This window comes from Passer domesticus, chromosome 3, assembly GCF_036417665.1.
Source record: "Passer domesticus isolate bPasDom1 chromosome 3, bPasDom1.hap1, whole genome shotgun sequence".
Lineage (NCBI taxonomy): Eukaryota > Metazoa > Chordata > Aves > Passeriformes > Passeridae > Passer > Passer domesticus.
The window spans coordinates 108663665-108684529 of record NC_087476.1 but is presented as its reverse complement, the minus strand read 5'-3'; the positions used below and the strand labels follow the sequence as shown (position 1 = coordinate 108684529).

At 46.3% G+C, this 20865-nt stretch overlaps 1 protein-coding gene and 1 long non-coding RNA gene across 8 annotated transcripts in view; one reads left to right on the top strand and one right to left on the bottom strand.

The window, feature by feature from the left end:
* Positions 1 to 6903: 6903 nt before the first annotated feature.
* Positions 6904 to 20865, bottom strand: part of LOC135297432 (uncharacterized) — a 34388-nt gene continuing 20426 nt past the window's right edge. The window contains exons 1-11 of one of the 7 annotated variants that reach the window (XM_064414951.1): positions 19528 to 19825; positions 18896 to 19055; positions 17123 to 17191; positions 14730 to 14816; positions 12963 to 13074; positions 12188 to 12332; positions 11399 to 11512; positions 10662 to 10806; positions 10121 to 10269; positions 9498 to 9637; positions 6904 to 8195 (exon numbers count right to left, since the gene is read on the bottom strand). In XM_064414951.1, coding sequence (XP_064271021.1) covers positions 8074 to 8195; positions 9498 to 9637; positions 10121 to 10269; positions 10662 to 10806; positions 11399 to 11512; positions 12188 to 12332; positions 12963 to 13068 — 921 coding nt within the window. In that variant the 5' untranslated portion in view covers positions 13069 to 13074; positions 14730 to 14816; positions 17123 to 17191; positions 18896 to 19055; positions 19528 to 19825 and the 3' untranslated portion in view covers positions 6904 to 8073. Of the gene's footprint in view, positions 8196 to 9497; positions 9638 to 10120; positions 10270 to 10661; positions 10807 to 11398; positions 11513 to 12187; positions 12333 to 12962; positions 13075 to 14729; positions 14817 to 14889; positions 15022 to 17122; positions 17192 to 18895; positions 19056 to 19195; positions 19481 to 19527; positions 19827 to 20865 lie in introns of those variants that run through there. The other 6 variants (XM_064414952.1, XM_064414954.1, XM_064414953.1 and 3 more) reach the window with 6 other exon arrangements.
* On the top strand, positions 10865 to 11642 carry LOC135297434 (uncharacterized). The gene is made up of 3 exons (XR_010359453.1): positions 10865 to 10931; positions 11039 to 11145; positions 11413 to 11642. It is a non-coding gene; the product is annotated as an uncharacterized LOC135297434 (long non-coding RNA).

The window sequence follows — 20865 nt, the reverse complement described above, 5'->3', positions numbered from 1 at the left end:
AGAAACAAACGAAGCTTGGGAACCACAATCAGGATTTCAGGCTGTGATGTCACTTATCCTTGCCCAGCCACCAGGTTCAGCCCGAAGCAGATCCTGGATCTGGTGCAGAGATGGACAATGTCTGCTGGAGATGCTGCTCACAGCAAGCACTGTTCCAGAGAGTAAAGACCCAGCACTGCTTCAATTTGTGATCCATCAGTGTTGAAAGACAGGAGATCCCATCATGGCTGAGGGAAAGAGCTGCCTTTCTATCAGAAGAGGGAAGGGGTGAAAAAAAAAGATTCTTGTTTCACCAGCTGAGTTGGAGTAATTTCCCTGACCATTTCCATCCCAGTGCTGTGGAAGGCAGCGTGCTGGCAGCTGCTCCAGTCCTGCCTCACACCGAGTGTTTTTGCCTTTTGAAAGAAGTTTGAAGATCAAGAGGTTTCTAGAGGGGTGTGAGGAGATGAGTAACGAGGGAACAGCCCTTAGCAGGCTGCTGGGGCCAGTGAGGAAGCCCAACCCTTTATGCCAAGCCTTGCATCTTTCCAGAGGCTCAACCACTTCTGCATCTGGACTGCATCAGTGGAAGAGGGCGAGAAATGGAAGCTCCTTTACCCCACGGGCTTCTCTGAGCACACATCAAAGGCAACACCATGGGAAACCCCACAAGTGGGTCTCATCCTAGAGATGCCCTGGGGCCTTCCTAATGTGGACTCTCTTTTTGCCAGCCCCAAGCCCCAGTCTTGCTGGGAGTTGTTTTCCTGCCCTCAGGCGCTGGATAGCCCCACGGGCTGGCTGAGCTGCTGAAGTTGTTGCCTGCCCATTCAGCAACACATCCGCAATCCCTGAGTGGGTGGGAGCAAAGCGTTTTTAAAGTTAGCACTGGAGCTTTTTGGTAGGGCTAAAGTTCATCTCTCAAGAGCTTGAGTTTCATGTAGCATGGTGTAAGCCAGCCCCAGGACACCTCGTGCTGCTCACTTCCTCCCATTTAACAGAATGAAACATAGAAGGGTTCATTAATATTGAAAAAAAAACCCCATCTCACTGCACCCTCATGCCACTGGAAATCATCACAAATGACTGCAGCAAGCTCTCTGCACTCGTCAGTGGATGCCTACGTGCAGGCTGCCCTCAGTATCCAGAGAGCAGATTAAACCTTGGCCGGGTTTTTGCTCTGGCTCTGTGGAGTGGTGCTTCGGGCACACACCCCAGGGCCTGGGCTGCAATTCCTGACTGCTTAAGGAGCGCCCATTTGTAACTCATCACCATCTCTGCCGGGTTTATACCCTCGGGGGAAGCCCCAGGGACACGTTTTCAGGCAGAGAATGGGTGGTGGGCAGGGCTGGCATCCCACACAGGGACATGGGCACAACATCTGAGTGAGGTCACCCGGGCAGCTCAGCAGCACAAGGGCAGTATCATGGGCATTTTTGGGATGGATTTTTGCTTTTGGGATGGATTTCAGCTTCTCCCTGCCCAAGCTGATAACCTGCAGCTGATACTGCACTCAAAAACCTGCTGCAGAGAGCAAAGAAATCCACAAGCAGCCATGGCTGGCTCTGCAGGGTTTGGATTTGCTGCAGGATCAGGCAGCAGGTGCTGCCTGACATCAGCGTCCCCACTGCCACTGAAGGCTGGAGCAGCCCCAGCACTGGGGACACCTCAGTCTGGTAGCAGCTGTGTGACCAAATGTCCCAAAGGGCAGCAGGAATCCTCCCTGCCCTCAGCGGGGAATATGGGCAGGAGCACCACGTTCACCTCCTCCACACGGTGCCAGTGCTGGAAGAAAAGGAAAAAGGATCAGATGCTGCTGAAGTCCTGACCTCATTCCTACCCTGCCTGCATATGTTTTGTGGTAATGCTGTGATAATTCTCAAATGCTTCCTTTACATTTTCCCAGCCAGGCACCAACATCACTGCCATCACCCGTCTCCTTGTCTCTGCAGGAGTGTCCTCAAGGAGCACCTTTGCATTTGGCTGAACAAGATGTTCTTGTCTGAGAAACCACAGCAGTGTTTTTCCTGGTTTTCCATCCATCCATCCCACTAAACCACCAGCTTTTCTTCCTACTATTTTAGAGGAAGAGTAGAATGCATTCCTCTGGCTAGTGTTATGTGGACAGTATGTCCTTCCTATCATCTTTTGGCCAGGTGAGCTCCGGGTAGGAGAGATGGTGTTCCTGATGGAGTGATAATGCAGAGAGACATAAATACAGCGTCCCAAAGCATCTCCTTGGGCAGTGACTTCCCAAGGAGATGTCAGAAGCATCCAAACAGTGGTTTGCTGCATCAGGGTAGGAATGTGCCTGGCACGACTGGCGTGTAGGGTCTGTCCTGGGTATCAGGGAGCCATCAGACAAAAATGCCTCATGGAACACTTCCACCTGCTCCAGCAGTGATGGGGGACATGTGCAGCCCTAGGCCGTGACTTTGCCCTTGCTGCTGGTATCAGGCACACAGTGGGTGTCTCCTCATGATTTCTGGTCTTCTCAAAGTGCATCTGTGATGAGCTTCTGTCTGATGGGACTTTTCTTACCAAATACTTTGCTGCTCCTGGAGGGAACTTTCTTATACCAAAGGTAGTAGGATTGGGCAGAAACTTATTTGCAGGGTGAAAGGCACCCCATAAACAAGGGGAAACACAGTGGGTCTCCCAGGAGGCTGCATTTTTGGCCCAGACCACAGCCCAAAACAACAACAGCATGCAGGTGTTTTGTCCATGCCATTTTTAATGGGCTGAAGGTGTAGCACTAGGACAGGGAAACTCGGACTCTGCTTCCCAGGCTGGTCTGACACAGCTCTCAGATGTCTTTGCTCAATCCCTGTGCTCCTCTCTCAGCCCTGAGACCATTTCACAGCAAAATATTCCTCTATTCTGTTCCTGCAAAATAAGTGGCAAAATATGCATTGCCACCAGGGTAAGCAATGCCAGCCACAGGCCTAAACACAATTTGGTTTTTTGTGTGTCATAGACCACTTAGTCAAGCTAAATACTTTTCAGTAATGACCATTTTTTTTTAAGCTCATGTTTTAAATAGAACAGTGTTGAGGCAACCCAAGTTACCAGCTAATGTCATTGTCACTTCCAGCACTCCCTAATCAGCCCCACCCTGAGCAGGCAACAGTCAATCTCTTCTTGATTGATTAAACATCACATTTTACCAGCTTCTTGGCCAAAGGCCTTCAAGACCTTTGCTTCCCAAAGAGAAGGGAGAAAACACAGCATTCTTGTGTGCCATTCAAGGGCTTTGAGTCAAATTTCCCAGCAGGGAAGGTCCATGGTGCTATCACACAGGCAATGCATGTCCTGAGCAGTGCTCCAGCTCTGCTGGGAGCAGGGTCAGGCTCTGAGGCTGCTCCAGCAGTTTTTTCCCACATGTTCAGCCCATGCATGAGTCCTGCTGTCCCGGCAGATAAAATAAATATTTAGCTGGAGAACATCTAACAGTTTTCAAAGAGCCCGGGAGGGCCCAGCGTGTTTAGGCTGTGTGCATAGCAAAGGGCGCTGCTGGCTTTAATCATCCTCGCATGTGTTCCACGCTTTTATCTCCACAGAGAGGTTTGTCCTGTTCATCTCTGCATCACAGATAAGGAAATGGGGGCACAGCCAGCCAGGGCTGGGCTTGGGGTGCTGGGGGTGCCACCTTTGGAGCCACCTTTTGGTCTTTGTGCTCTCTGTCCGAGGCCGGAGCTCCTCTGACAAGAAGACATGAGAAGAGTTTTCCAGTTTCCATGTTTTCCTGCTGGTGGTGGCCCTTGTGGCTGGTGCCACTTGTGCCCATATCTCAGCAGCAGTCCCAGTATCCCACTGTGCCCCTTGCCCCTGGATGCAGCCAGGAGATGGGTTTGCAAAGTGGCTCTGAATTGCAGATGAAAAGCAATGCTGCTTTCTGTTCCGGTGCTTTGCATCGTGGAGTAACATCTCCTCTCTCTCAGCTTTATTTATTTATTACTCCATTTCACAGATGTTTTAATATGAAGTAATTAGTCCTGAGGGTAGCATTAAGCCAAGAACAAATTAGTCTGTAGCACAATGTCTCCCCTGCCTGGGTGCTCTGTTTTTTGGGAGCCCAGCAGGCAAGGCTCCTGCCTGGACTCTGCCTGAGCTCTGTAACCAAGAGCATCACGAGGAGGTGCAGTGCTCTGGGGTTGTGGGCAGGATGAGGTACAGGGAGCTCTGCTTGGAGCAAGCTGCTGCTGGTGGGAGGTGTCAAAGGGAAACTGCCCCCATCCCAGCCTCCCATCAGCTCCCACCATGCTGAAGAGGAGCCAGCTGAGTCCTAAGGCAAGAAACGAAGCATGGTTTTCTCTGGGAGCTGTGTGGGCTTTAATGAGAGCCTGACCCCAGGGTCTTATAGCTTCATTTTTTAAAAAGAACTCCTTTTGAATTAACACATTTGTTTTCTCCCTTCAAATGCATATTTGCCTTGCCCCACAACTTCTCCCATACAACATTCTTTTGAATCAGATTTTCACAGAAACTTTTGCTGAAAACAACAGCCTAGTAACCTCAGAAATATCCAGCCCAGCCGATATATCCCTATGGAAAAACTGTGATAAACTGATGGGTCATTCTCAGATGGAGGCTGCCTGAGCAGGAGCTGGCCCCGGGCTGGGGAAGGAGCATCCCCACACATCCCAAGACACAGTAATGCAGTTTTCTGCCCAGTGGTGTTTTATAGATCACCCTGCTTTTCCCTATTTCCTTGTAGAGGGAATCTCTGCACAGCATGAGAAGTCTAAACCCAGATTTTGTATCAGAAAGCAAAGCAAACCTTCATGTCCTGGGAACCTCATCATGCCTGGCTTTGCCAGCCCCATCCATCTTCCAGCCTCATGGATCTAGGGGGCTTGGGTCACATCCCAGCCTGGGCTACAAGAGACATTAACGTTTTCAGGACCACATTTTCACAAACTAAGCTAATTTTTCAGGCCTTGCCTTCTTCAGGCCACCAGCTTTCCAAGAAATTTTAAATCCTGTAAAATTCACCCAAATCCCATAATCCCTCATGGAAACAAAGGCTGGGCTGATTATTTTTTGCTAAAAGGTTGGCAGGCTTCCAGCTTTCTGAAATGCAGCTCTGCCGAAAGAAAAATCTTTTGTGGGCAAAATCATGTACTGGTGGTTTTGGAAAGACAAGTCAAAATAAGGCATTTCAAGAAAAACAAAAAAGCCTTTAAAAATAGTCTTGAAGCTATCTTTGTCCCCAAGTCTGGAACAGGAAGGGTCACACTAATTTTTTATCTGCTTTCCCCCCTGCCCACTGAAAGAGAAAGGGGCAGGTGGTTTATTTTTAGGCTCCTGTTCCTGCTGTAAATGCAAGAAAAGCCATTTTTCCCAAAGCTGGCTGGAGCTTTGTGTGCTGGGACTGCTGTGGGAACCTCTGTGTGCCCCAGCTATGGGAAAATGGGGCTTGGAGAGGGTTTTGGGGACCAGGAAATTATTTGTGGGTGGCCAAATGAGGGCTGGGGTAGCTCAGCATTATCATTGCAGGGCAGTATCAGGGGCTTTCTCACAGGGAGGTCTGCAAAGATTAAATGGGTGCTGCTGCAGCACCTCATCAGAAAAGGGCCTTTGGGTCTCCTCACAGCTGGTTTTGGAGTGGTGAGAGAGGGGGAAGAGCCCTGTGCCACCACATCAAGGTGCCCGTGGGGAAGGGGCTCACATTCCTGAGCTGCTCCTGAGCTTTGGGGAACAGGGATGAGCAGGGAGACATCTCATCTCACTCCCTGATGCCACTGCTCTTCCCAATCCCATAATAATCTCCTGGGAGTGCAAGGACCAGTGCTGCACAAAGCCCTCAAGATGTGGGTGCACAGCAGCTTTAGAGAGGCAGGAGGGTGTTGTAAGTTTTACTCCTTTTCTGCCCTTCCTGATACATGATTTACCTCTGCTGCTGCCAGTGTGGAAATGTCTGGGTGAGAATGGCTGCCAACACCCCAAACCCTGTGCCCAAGTGGCAGGGGCCAGGTGTCACTTGCAAGGTGTAGCACAGCATCATTTGGGACACCCCTGCAATGACTTCTGTCCTCTCTGTTCCATGACAGCTTTTTGCAATTCCCCAGTCTACCTTCTCCTTTACCATCCTAAACAGCTGTCCGTCCTGCAGCCATCCCCTCATTTTAGTGACCACCTTATCCAGCCCATGACATGTGGCTCCAGCAAGCTCCCTTCCTGGAGAAACACCCCCTCTGCTTCCCAGCTGTAATCTCCAGTGGGAGAACTTTGATTTTCTTGGCAGCTTTTGTGCCTCTGTGGAGGCCAGTGGCAGTATGGGACAGCTCACCCTTGCCTGTGCTTTTTGAGCCCTTCAGGTTTGTGAGACAGGACTTGCCTTTGCAAAAGCCCTGTCAACTCTCCCCAGATAATTAAGTGCATTCTTTGATATAGTTTCTGGTCATGTGGCCAGCACAGAAACGAGGTACAGACACCAAGAAACCTCCTGAATGCATTTTTAATGTTCTGTGGAAAAGCAGTGCAGCTGCCCCAGTCCAGGAGCTGTTTGCAGCACTCCTGCTGGGGAGGATGCAAAATCTTCCTGTGCATTAAGTGCTGCACAGCCTCACAGCAGCTTCTCACCTTGCCTGGACCCCTTAATCCCCATGCCAGTGGATTTAATACCCCTGTATTAAAGAAGGCAGCTTATGGAGAGGCTGCTGGGAATTTATTAGCTGGGCTCTTGGGAGGCAGAACCTATAAAATAGAAACTTAACTTTGACAGCATGCTGGTCAAAGGAGTTCAAATCATACCTAGCAATCTACATCCTCCAACCCTTCACCTCCACGGCTAACAATCAGTGGAAGCAGCTACATCCATGAGATCCCAGCAAGGGACCAGAGTCACTCTGGAACCCTGGGCATGGGTGAGGTGGTGGCCAGGACAGTTGCTTTAGATGATTTACAGAGTTAGTGGCAGAGTGGTAGAATTAGCTGATTTATTTGAAAATTAAAAAAAAAAAAAAAGAAACACCAGAATGATGAGAGGAGTTGCATTACACTGCTTTTGGGTTTTGCTAAATGTAAACAACAGCACGTTATTTTAGAATTTAGTTTTGTTAATAATACTGCAAGATGCACTGAAAGCACCCTCCTGGTGCAAAAACTTTCCAGACACCTGTGAGGCACCAGCAACTCACAATTAGGCACAGGAAGGAAAGGCAGTGGTCCAAAAATTCAGTCAATCCAGTTTTAGGCTTCCTAATCCCAACTCAGAAGTGGTGAAGCCACATGAGAAGGCACTGATCCAGGATGAACTCGCTCTACCGGTTCAATATTTCTCTTTTTTTTTTAAAGGCTTCCTTTGAAGCATCAGGCTTCACCCCAGATCAGGCACCAGCTCATCTGTACATCTAACCTCCTTCCAGAGTAGCCACAAACCCTCCCCCAGTGAGAGACATCCAGCCAGCCCAAGCTGTGCACAGCTCAGGGAAAGGCAACGCATTTGTGTCAGAAATCTTCAGTCACTGCCCCTGCCCCCTTGAATACCAAACAGCAGAGCTGACACTGCAAAGGTAGATGTCAAACTGTAGTGTCTGTTCCTGTCATGCCAAAGAGAAGCAGGAAGAGGAGCAGTGGCTGCCTGCAGGAGATCTGCTGACAGCACCAGGGCTTGGAGGATGCTCAGCACCAATGGCCAAGGGAATGACAGACCTCCCACTGCTCCCCTGGAACCCCAGGGACAGATCACTTGGATCTGCACTTCAAAGAAAGTGAGCTACCAAGGAAAAAACAAGAACAACTGTGAGTGCAAGCCTGCTGGGTGCCTGTTGGCAGCCCTCCTTGCACTGGCAGGAGAAGAGAGCCACAGCCCAGGCATCACAAAGGTGCACAGGGCTGCTCAGGACCTTTTCCTGAACTTTTCCAGGTAAAATCAAAGGAATTCAAGACAGGGTTGTGAGTAGCTGATCTGAGAGAATGTGGGAGCAAGACACATTTGCAGACACAAGACATCTGCATTTGGAATAGAGAATATTCCAAATATTCCTTCCTGTATCCATTTCCACGAGGAAATGGATACAGGAAGGAAGGAACCAGCACAGGCCCAATTCTTTTTTTTCCCTTTCAAGTATCAGCCACAGTGTGCCAGAGGTCTCAGGCCGCTGTGCCTGATGGACATCGGAATTCTGATGTTTCCAGTGGTCTCTTCCAGTGTCTCCATGTGACTAGTCCCAGCCGAACAACAAAGATCAAGCATGTCAGTGCCAGAAGAACAACTGGGGAAAAAACACAGAGGCATGTTAGAGCATAAAAAAAGACAGTGCCTCTTGTCATACTTTAGCTTCCAGAACAAGGGTATTCAGGGAAAGAGAAAAAAACCACAATCGTCTGTACAGGATCCATTAACCCCTGAGTTGTATCTCTCAGAGTTTTACTGCTATACAGTGAAACTTGCCCAATGCTTCCAGGTCAAGGAATGTCTAAAAAGGGGGAGGCTTCCTGGACACAGGAGTTAAAATCCATTACATTAACAAAACACTCCAAGAATAGTTGAACTATATAAAGAAACACGTACTAGTTTGGGAAAAGCACACTCGTCCTACCAGCCAAACAAGCTGAACCACTAAGAATGAAGTTTTGCTGGTAGGAAATGTACCTACTGCAGGAACAGAGCTGCCTGCCAGAGGCACCTCCACATTCCTGGTGGCCACAGCCGTCAGGAGACGAGCCTCCAGTGCCCCCATGGCTGTGGCAGACAAGCTTTGCCAGGTCCTGCCAGGTGTTTTCAGACATGGCCGGGCTCCAGCTGCACTTACAGCAGAGAGAACTGTACTAGAGCAGCTCCAGTGGTGATGCCAGTCCAGAATTTAGCTTTGGCCACTGGTATGTGGCAGTGGGAAGGCTGAAGGGTGGGAACGTGCTCCCTTCTGCTGACCCCGTGATGGGAATAGGCATCTCAAACTGTTTCAGCAGGATTCAGAGTTCACACAGCTCAGTGCCTTTCATGCCAGCACAAAACTGCTCATAATGGTACAGCTTCTGCCAGACTGTGATTGTACAGAATTTGGACAGCTTAAGCCCTTTTACCATGGATGACTACACTCAATTCTGCTACAGTGGCTGGCAGCAACCAGATAATCCCAGGAAAACTTGTTAAGGCTAGCCTGGGCTCTGCATGGGAGAGGAGAATGTGAAGCCCTCCGTGGGTCAGAAGCTCATGCCCTGCTCCAATATGTCCAACAATACAGGGCAAATGGAAGTCCACAGCCTTCATCCCAGCCCTGCTTTTCCTTTCCTGTCCTACATCAGATGGAGCTGCTGGAGGAGCCAAGTGGGTGATGGAGGATTACAGGACAAACATATTGCACTGGGAAGTGACCTTGAGACAGCACAAGCTTTGGGTTCAGCCCTGAGGCTCATGGGCAATGATTTCTGCTCTACTCTCTCCTTAGCAAAACAAATACTTTCAAATATGTCCCTAGTTCTGCTTTTAACAAATAATGCTTTTCAAGTGGCAAGTCTCTCTGCCCTCGATACAGAGGGAGATGTGTTTACAGGCCTTCTTTTACAGGACTCACCTATAAAAACATCGTTGGTCATTGGGGATGAAAACGAGCCGCTCCTGCACAGGCTGCCAGTCAGAGCTGCTATCACCACTGGGTAGACTGTCAGGTTGTAGCGCACATACTTGTCAAGAAGGTAGTTTTCTAGATAAAACCTGTGGAGAAAAAGAGTGACCAAAGTAAGATTTTTTTCTGTATTTTGTTTTCCATTCCCTAAGAAAATAATTGGACAGAGAATGAAGGGTTTTGTGGGCCAGCTGGGACAAGAGTCCAAAATTTTTCATTTACTAATATTCAAAAAGTTCATAAATAATTTATTTAAGGTAACTTCAGGGAAAAATAAAGCCATGTTTCATATGGTTTCTGTATCACACCTTCAGCTGTAAACCTACGGCAGGTTGGGCTCATGTAAGTCACAAAAACATGTTCCTGGTCCGCAATATTTATTGGCATTGCTGAGGTCAGGGGATAAAAGCTCTGGCCAGACTCCCAGTTCATCTGCCATGAATTATAACAGAGGCCTTTGTACTCGGTGTTGGGAGAGGGACAAGTGATGAGTGAATTGGAACAGCTGGTCACCACTGGTGACTGGTGGAAGGGATTTCTGAGGCTTGGTGGGGACCCTTGGGGCTGCTCACCATATCACCAGGCCGAGAGCCAGGATGCTCAGGGAAGCAGTGGTTGCTTTCTCATTGGGCACGTCCCACTTGTAGATCAGCACGACGGCGAAGTTGAGCAGCGTGGCGATGCTGGTCCATGTCAAGTACAGGGCCAGCCCGTTCTGCACCTGCCATGCAGCACAGCAGGAGGACAAGAGTGACACACTCTGTCTGCCTTTGGTGACCCCTAGGCCCCGGTACAGTTAAGCCAAACTCCTTTCCTAGCTGCAGGAAAAGTCCCTCAACACAGAGAAAAGGTGAAGCCTTGGAGTCCCGAGGGGCAGGTCCAGCTCAGATATGTGTTACACTGGTGTTTCAGGAGTGCCAAGAACAGAGCCCACTCCAGCTTGTGCCAAGAGATGTAGATGTCTTTCCAGAAGGTTTGCTAGGAACTTTTCCGTGTGTGGCAGAAATCTTTCCTTAGCCATGTTCTGCCACTGGATCTTTCACTCGATACCTCAAGCACTGCACAGAGGTTGTTTTTATTTATCATTTGCACAGCTTCTCAAAATCCACCTACCAGAATGCGGATGAGCCAGAGGTCAGCTTTGTGAGCCTTCACAAACCACGAGGAATGGATGCTCAAGGCTCGGTGGGAAACAAAAAGGGAGGCACACGTGGTAAGAGAGAGGACTGCCAGGAACACCAGGGCTGGAAGGAGGTATCTAGGACAAAGAACATGTACACACACAATAGACATCACATTTTTCCCAGTGGTGTCACAATGCCCTAATTTGTAGCTTTAGTGTTTGGCCCTTACTGGCTCTAAGTCGATCAGCCTTTAATAAAGGTAATACCACACATAGCCCTCATTTTGACATATTGCTGCTGCTGTTTTACTCTGTTAATCATGAAGTTGTTTTCCTAACTGCAAGTGATTTCTTCACCTCTTGACAGTGGTGCTCTCAAAAGCCCTTAATGTGACCATCATTATGGAAACCATCCAAGGCAAGGAGCTTAGCTGCATTAATGAAGGAGGCATGGCTCCTGTCTTACCTGTGCAGGTAAAAATGTAGAACAGCAGCTTAGAGGAGATCTTAGACTTCAATGACCAATCTGTTTCATGGGCAAGATGACAACATAATGCAAAACCTCCAAACTTATATGAAGGCTACATTTTGTCAAAGCCTGGCATAGAGTTTTACAGGCGTGATTAAGTGTTCACACACAAAGGAAAAAATCCATAGAGTTAAAAAACAGTACTGGGACGATCCCATCAACAGTCTTAAAAAGTATTTGTAACAGAAGACAACTTACTCTCGGTCCCACAGAAAGAGCCATCCAACATTGAGGCCATTATTCAGACACCATGCCACATAAAAAGGTGTTGGCAGCAAGTCTGGCTTTATGAAGACATATCCAAGTTCATTCCTGCCAGGAAAAAGTGGGTATGGAGAGAGGAAAACAATGCCTGCATTGACCAAACAAACCTTTCTGGCCTCATTTTCGTTATATTAGGAGGGACTTTACATTGGAATTAAACATTTTGGCTTAAATCAGACTATTTCTCCTCTGTGTCCTTCTCTGCTACAATACAGAAATACCTGTGGCTTTCCCTGTCAGGCAGTTATTAATCTCATAGCCCCAGGAAAAGTTTCCAGTCCAGTTTAACAAACCAAGAGACTCTTCAGTGCTGGTTGTTTGATCTCTAACAGAAAGTAAAGCCAAAACATTAGCTCTGTAATCCATTAATTTTGCCCCTGTGGATTCACAGCCTCTAGCAGTGGGTAAGTGCAGGTATGGGGTAAATCTGTCAGATTCCCTGAATTGCTGGAAATGAGGCCTCATAGAGAAGTTTACACACTTTGATAGCTGTCCACACTTTAGAGGAATTCATGTACACCTGCAACCTGCTTCCCAGCTTTGGATGCTGGACATGAGAGATGCTCCAGCCACAGAGCTTCAACATGTCAAGTCAAGATAGATGGCAATGGGCTTGCCCTTGCTAGAAACCCCTGAAAGGAAGGTAAGAGACTGAGCTACTCCAACAGAGAAGAGTCACTGTCCCTTGTCATTTACACTCTAAAGAATAAATAGGGAAAATACCTTCGACAGATCCCTGACAAGGCGTAGAGGAGCCAGGCGAGCTGCCAGGCGTAGATGACATTCCAGATGAGGAAAGTCCAGCCAGCTGGGGTGAAATCAGTGCTGTACTTGGCCGAGATGTTTCCAGGGGTTGTCCTGAACAGACCTGTGGAATGTTATTGCAGGCAAAAGTGTTATTGCATCCAGAGGATGGGGAAAGACTTCTGGTTTTCCTTAACCTTCAATATTCCTCCCTGCCTCAGTGGGTTCAAGGATGATGAGAGCACACCCTTGGTGCAAACCAGTCACGTGCTGCAGTTGGTTTAGACATCCATTTTGGGATCATTGTCCCTTATTGTGAACACCATGCACCTACTCTCTTAGACAGAACCAGAACAAACAGCTGTCTGTGTAACCCAGAGGATGGCATGATGGCCCTTCCTGGCAGATTCAGCCAGATTCAGTGCTCAAATGCAGCACCAGTGTCATCTACAAACCCACAGCAGCATCCTGAACCTCTTCCACCAGGGATTCAAGGGTGTGCAAAGACTGCCTTTCAACCACCATTAGATCCAGGTTCAGCAGGGACATTATTTGGATTTCAAGGGACTGGATAGGGTTCATTTGGCTGTAAGCCTGGAGGATGTGCCAGCTACTGCCGCCTTTCACAGAACAAGGTGTATTTGGAGAGTTGATGAGGCAGCAAACACATCTATCCCATCTAAGCCACCTTGTATCATTGCATGATATAAAGCATGAAACCCACCTCTGAATGAAGGAAATTTGCTTGCATTACCTTTGAAAGTCCCAGTGGCATTTCCAGCATTCATTATCACCATGACCGTGAAAGTAGCCAGAGACAGAAACATCACCAAAATCTTCAACTTATGTAGAGCATCCATCTTACTCTGAAACACATTAGAGATATTGTTGGCTTATCCTAAAGGAAGCCTGGATTTGTTCCACATCCCAGAGATTGTTTTAGAAATAATATTGTAAATTCACAAATTTTAACTGCCAACTTCTATTTGTGGAGTTTTCATTAGAACTAAAAAGTCCTTTGCATGGGCTAGGAGCATCTCCCTTTGACGAGATCTTGTGAGGCTGCAGAATGGAGATGAGAAGCTTTGGGAGAGCCACCTGCTCTGCCACCCTGCATTGCAAGAGCCATAACTTAGGTTTGCCTAAGGTTTTCACAATGGCCTAAATAATTAGCCCACAAAATTAGCTTATCTGGCATCACTGTTTTACTGAAGCAAACAGGCTTATCAATTTTGCCCACTCTAGGAAGCAAATATGAAAATCTTGAAATCTTCTCTTAGCAGCCAAGTGTCTTTTAGTTCAACATAACTTTTCACATTTACCTCTCTAATCCTATAACTCTGACAAATTAACTTCCTTTCATGGTGGTATTACCCCCTCATCTACTGCCTGCAAATAAGCTTTAACTGCTTTAGCATGTCTCAAGAACTTTATAGACTATAAAATCCACATTCTACAATTTTTCAAAGTTAGTAAGTAGTGGCTTGAGCTTTCCCAAGATAATGCCATTAGTCCAGCATTTATTCTATGCCAGAAAAGTTTAGTGCCACCTCTAAGAGTAAGCACACATGCACCCAGCTATAGGCAACAGCTTTATTTCTCCTCACAGCTCAGCACTTGAGCTGCTTTCTCTCTACAGTGGCACTTCAATGCTTTCCAGGGTTGGCAGGAGTAACAACTGAGTTGTTTCACATTGCTCAGTCTTGAACAATAAATTCCAGTTCCCACTTCAGTGAATTGTTTTATAGTTCCAGGCTTTGTTCACAGAACGGGCTGCATCCAGACACGTCACAAGGAAGTGGGAAGGGAGGTTCTGTTTTCTGTGAGTCTGTACAAGTTTTTTCCCTTTTCAGTTCTATCTTAACAGAAAAAACACCCTTTTAAAAAGTAAAAATTAAAATCCTATGTGGAAGAATGCAAGATATGAAATCCCAACTAGATTTATGTCAGTCAAATCACAGAACAACATGTTGTGTTCAACAGATACGCTGGATTAGCAAATTCTGAAAAGAAAATTCCACTATTGTACTATTGTATTGTACAGTTGTATTGTACTATTAGAGACATAATTTCTGGCTCAGGAGATAACTGACATGCAGATTTCTGAAAGCCATGAAAGCGTAGAAGAAAAATATCACTGTACACTTGCCAATGATCAAGGAAAGAATATAAAAATATAAGAATGGGACATTTTCCTGCTCCAGTATATGGGACTAGCTCGTCCTGTACTTCCCCGTCAGGCCAAAACTCTGACCTCCCATAGTCTTGTAGTTGACTTCAGCATCACATTTCTTTTTCATTAGCATATTTGGAAGGACCTTGATTGCACAGCTTCAGAGAAACCCGTGTTTGCTTACAGAAGTCTAGGAGGAAAGCCTTATTAAACAGGTCAATAGTTTCACTAGTGTCTCTCACCTCCTGCCTCCCTGTGACTTACTGCTTGCAATAAATGTCTGCAACATTTCCTGCCTGCAGTCTCCAGTCACAAACACCCATTAGAAGAATCAGAAATATTACTCACAGGAATCCACACAGGCTTTATGGCAGCGTTTTACAGCTGTGGTTCAGCTTCAAACAGCGCTGGGGAGTCTCCGCTTCCTAACCTTATCTAAAGAGATTTCATACAACTCTCAGCAGATTAATAATCACTTACTAGTATTAAAAGAAAAATAAAAACTCACAGAAGTTAGACATGCTTTCTGCCTGTGTGCTGCTGCAGCCTCCAATTGGCCAAAGCCTCCCAAAAACAAGCACTTATGCAAGAGAAATGTGATTACTTAACCAAAGCCTTTTATAACAGCCAGACATTTCGTATAACATTGCATGTTCCCAACTTGTTGGCAGACAGTAGCTAATGAGTGCATGCTTTGTCCTTCCTCATCCCTGCCAGGAGGAGGGAAACTGAGCACTTAAAGCAAAATACTGCACCTCCAAAATCTTAATGCTCCTGAGTGGGAAATGCTGGCAGGGGGTGCTGGAGAAACAGACTGGATTTGGAGTTTGGGCAAGATGGAGATAAAAATAGTTTGAATTGGAAAGGGGCTGAAAGATCATGTGGCTCCAACAACCCCCCTGCAACAGGCAGGGACACCCCCCACCAGACCAGGTTACTCAAAGCCCTGTCCAGCCTGGCCTTAAACATTTCCAGAGATGAGCACACAGATATAATACACAGAACCAGGAAAAGTTGGAAAAGAACTCTAAGATCCAGTCTGACCATAAACAACATAGATCCATAGTCTGGATCCTGTGAGCATCTTCAGATTTTCCTACAGCCCCAGACGGAGATTGGGTCATGAGTAAATTTTTGTTCTTTGATATAGAAAAGGCTCCTGCCCTGCAGTGCAAGCCCACCCCACAGAAGCAGTGCAAGCCATGCAAGCTGATCATCACCACCTTCACCTCTGTCTGCTACAGAACCACAGTCTCATCACATCCACTCCTTTCATTTTATATTTCTGCTTGTTTCCTCTCAAATTAAAATTTTATGGCAAATTTAAAATATTCTTCAGCATCACAATGTTATTTACCTTGTGCAGCCACAGTGCTTACCAAGCAGACAGTCTGGCTGGGAACTGCCCCATGTCAAATATAAAGGCAGTGAATTAACTAGCAACTATCTTCACCCTTTGGAAACAACATCATGGGACTGGGAATTAACCCAGCTGGAGCCTCCTTGACCACATTGAGATAGGGGTGGAAAGCCCACATGAACATGGATTTTGCCAGCTGCGGGAAGTGCAGGGCATCCAGCCAGCACTGTTGCTGTCTATTTATCTGTGTAGGTGTGAGGTCCACCCTTTGAAGGCATTCTGAGGTCCACCCCTTGGAGGTATTCTGATGTGGAAACCAGTGGTTTAAGTATGATTATTTCTTATTAGCCAGAGAACATGTTGTGCTCTACACATGGATCAAAACCAAGAGCTGTTTGTGCATAGCATGTTCCTTGAAGATGACAGAGGCCTGAGCTCACAGCATAGTGGCATTGGCATTTTTCTCTCCTTTTTTCACTTTGTGAACCCCCCAGATATGTACACAGTGACTCTGCCCATGTCCTAGAAACTGCCTTCAAGTCACAAGTTTATAAGCACTTGTTGCAGCAAGCCTGGGCTGAAGTACAAGCAGAACCATTACAAGCACTGTGTGGCCTTTGCTCCTAGTAGATAAAAACCTACAATGCACCTTTTTCCACACTGGAGCATGTCTTCTTTATGGCCCTCTTATACAGGTCTAGTGTGTACAGGCATATATATGTCTTTACTCATCAAATAGTCCAAATGACCTCAGCATGATGTCAGACATTACATTTTCACCCAACAAATGGGTGGCCTGAAATTCTTCACTGAATACAGGCCACTTTATCAAATATGCACCTGTTAGGCACAGCTGGTCAGCCAGCTCCATGCCGACCTAAATCTAGGGAAAGTTCTGCATGCAGGAAACACTGGAGAAGTGGAAGAACCAAAATACACCCACCTCCCCCCACACACACCTTGCTGTGCCATGTTCTTGCTGGTTATTCCAGAATGCATCTTTTGTTGCAGGGAGACAAGTGGAAGCAATGCCACCACAGTGGTGGCCTTGTCCTCTGGCCACACTCTGCAATCCAGGCAGAAACTTAAAGCCCACATTCTGGGTTTCAGAAGATTTTGGGGTTTTTTTTCAGAATAAATCACAGCACAGGCCTTGGATAAAATATTCAAAATTATTTTATCATGCAGCTCTACAAAAATCCCCTCAGGTACATTCATAAAATACAGAGCAATGTACTTAGTGCTTATAAAGTTATTAAAATTTAATGTCTCTTGCTTCACTAAGCTGCACAGCATTCCCAAAAGTGGGAATGCTCAGGACAGCTATAGCTTTAAGATACCAGAATTAAACTCAAAGGAAGCTTTTATGGAAAGTCCCTACCTTTCTCTAGTGGATTTTCTCTGAGAGAACTTTTAGGCTTATTTCTTCAGTTTGAATATCTTTGCTGGCCTGTTGAGGAAATAAAATTATATTGTCACAGGAGTGGCAAATGCAGTTATATTAATTTCAGACAAGAAATGGCTGCTAATGTTTGGATGCACAAAGAGAAGCGTAATAAAATCCATATTTACAAGAGGATATGTCTTGAAATCCAGATAATGCTGCTGAATGAAATCACTGGAACCAATTCCATGACACAGACAGTGGTTGGTACTTTTCAAGACAAGTTGCTTTGAATCAAATATAAGTTTGTATTCATTTGGCTCATGGTAGAGAAAAGCAGTTCCCAACTAACAGTTATTTTACTATCAGGACAGTTTTCCACTGATAAACAGAGGAAAATTCAGGCTTCTCCTATATTACCAAATATCTTTAAAGGGACTATCTTTAGACTCTTCAGAGCCCTCATTTGTTTTAACAGAAGAAGAAAATAAATAGGAAAAAAAGCTGCTTTTCAAGAAGGAGAGCTCTACCACGCCCATCCCTCCCCATGCACACTCTCTGCAGCACCAAGAGGTGCTGCACAGCACTCAGACACCAGCATACACCAGAGCAGGACTGGATGCACTGGGACCACAGCTCCACTGTCACTCCCCCATGCACTGGAAAGCCATGTAAGCATTTACAAGGTGATGACCTAGCATGAGCAGACTTTGTGCTGTATTAGTGCCCTGCTGACAAGAGGAAGATCCTATATTTTAAAGAAACCCTCGACATGAATCCTCCTGCCAGCAGCTGAAATAAAACATTATGAGCACAGACAGTTTGAGTCCCAGAACAGAAAGTGGAAGCCAATTGCTTTCTACCTAGAGATGCCTCTGTGGAGGCCCTGTCCTCAAAATAAACTCATTTTGCACTGTGCAGGAATTGAGAAAAGTTCATCTGTGGGCAGCTCACCCACCTAATGGCACACACTGCCATCAGCAGGAAACTCCAGAAAGCAAAGCCCCAGAAACACCTCCCCAGCAAGGCAGGAGCTCAGATATTATGATCAGTCTGCCATAGCATCCTGTCCCCACCACCAGCCACGACGGGTTTCATCCTGAAGATATTCTGCACACTCAGTGCTCCAGTTTAATCCTCACAGCCACTTGCTTTAACTCCAGGGCTTTCCCAATGTGCTGGGCAAACTGGCACCCATGAGTCAGTGACCTCTTTGGAAATCATTTTCAGGCCAAGTGTTGACAACCAAATATACTAATCTTCTAACAACAGCTCAAGCATCCTAATCCTGCAGTGGGTTAATCTGGGTGCCCTCAATGCCAGGGATTTGCTTTTCCTTGCTGCTAGAAGGGATGGGATTTGGCTCTGCACATGAGGATGGGCACACAGAGAAGAGGATCTGTGTTAGCAATCCCCTTTGGGTATTTTAAGAAGGAAAATCATCTGCTTTTTATTGTTGGAGAGCAGAAGAGATCCACCCTTTGGCAGCAGGGAAATATCCCTACGTCTGAGGGAGCAAGAAGAGTAAGGAACTCACTACCCTCATATTTTCAACTTGACTTTATGCTGCCATGTTAAAAATCACTGACTGATCTCCAAATCTTTTCATTGAACTCTAGACTAAGGACATTATTGCAAACATTTATGTAACTCAAACTAAGCCCTGCCAGCTCTTGTGAGAGAAAGAGGGTAAAAGACAATGCACTGTTTTCTCTAAACTGAACTTCTAAGAAGCAATAAAAAATATTCTCCCCAGATGTTCTCACTTACTGGTTAAGGACTGGTGAGTTTGCCTTCTTCAAAGGCAGCCCAAGAGTCTGCCTGCAGCAGTGTCCAATGTCTGGCAGACAGCATCCACAGCATCAGACCAGGAGCATGGCACAGGGAACCAGAAACTCCCCTGCACAAGCCACTCCTTCAAACAGGATGGCTGTGAAGAGATGAGGAAAACAGCAGAGTTGAGCAGCAATTAACAAAGACACATTTATATGGCTGGGTATCTTCAATTTATAAACTTCTTAATTGCATAAAGGTTATTTTATTCAATCCCATGGCATTACTGCTGCTCACAGGACACTCCCATGTCCTCCTCCACCACTGAAGGAATGACATAACCAAGAGCATTCGTTCAGCACCCTGTTTGCTCAGTGTCACTCCTCTATCCTTATTGATTTTAAGAGCACAGACATATTATCCTCCTGGATACCTAATCACTATCACCCGGGAATGTTTCACAAGCAATTAATTGTTTCTCTCCCCACAATTCCATGAGAAAAGCAAATGCCAGCCCCTTGCACTGACAGCAGTGGAGCTGTCCCCAAGCCCTCACTGGGTACAGGTGGCTGCTTTGCACAGCTCACATGGCCAGGAACAGAGACAGGGAGGAAAGGGAGAAAAGGCACCTGGACCGTGGTCAGAGCACCAGTTTTTCTTACTTCTGTGGGAGCAGAGAGCTGCCTTCCTTTATAGCTGCAGCATCCAGGTCAGCCAGAACCTCTCATGCAGAAAGCCTGCTTGAGAGGTAACTCAGGTGGCCTGATTTCCTTTATGGTGCTTTTTTTGTGGCACTTTATATGCCTCAGTGCAGTGGTGTCACCTATAATTGGCAGCATTCAATGCACCTCTCAAGCCGAGCATTTAGAAAATGAGAAACATTTGGATGGCAGCAGCTTTCCTACAAGAGGGCAGCATGAAGATTAAACAGATGACTTCCATTCACAGCAGCTGAGTGCCTCACTTTAGTAGGAATAGTCCTTTAACATAGCAACTATGCAATCTAATTATCTAGGTATTTTTTAAAGGCAACTGGGGTTTATATTAAATGTATGTGGATATATATCACCTCCTACATGAACTACTAGAAGAACTAGAACATTTAGTCTCATTACTGTGGGAAATTTGTGGAACAAAACTCATTGCAAGGCCTTAGAGGTAGGGAAAGTGACTTTTTATTACAAAGATTCCAGTAAGTTGATCCTACCCACTCCCATTCTCCCATCAACATACTCACATGCACAGGACTGGGATGGGCTCTTCTTCATTTTTGTATGCACCTTTTATACCTTTCAGCAGTGGATATGATGATCTTGTGCCTCATCCTTCAAGAGTTTCAGGCAAAACTGAGTCTTTTGTTACCCTTATCTGGGCATTTCACAGTTTTTCTGCTGTGGGTCATAATCTTGTCACCTTATCTCTAAGGCTCCAGTTTGGGTTTTGTCCTCTGCTTATTTCTTTGCATGAAACGCATGGTGTGGTTCTGTAGCAATTAATACATGCCACTCCTCTAGCCCTTCATCTGCTGTTTTTCTGGTGTCTTCAGGCAGGCGTTTCCATTCGCACCAGTGTTGGTATTTCTGCTACAAAACCTCCACAACAAGCATGTCAACCACGTGAGATCCTGGCACAATTTGGAAGCTGTTAACTTCCTGTGAACCAGGGCAGGGAACAACTTTGGCAACAAATTACGCAGCTTCTGGCTGGCCATAAAGAAATGCAGAGGCTGGAAATGTCTGTGTGTTGAGGGAAATTTTAGGCAGCAGTCCCTTTAAGTGATTCTCTTGTTTATATCTTAACCACACAAGCTTCATTCACCCTCCTTTCCACATCCTTATCCTTGCTTCTACATCTGCTCATCTGTCTCGTTCTCAGTATTCCATACATTTGCTCCCATCCCTTTTCCCTTAGAGGAAATACCACTTCCAAAGGCTGGTTCTTGCCAATGTCTAACCTCTCCTCTCCCA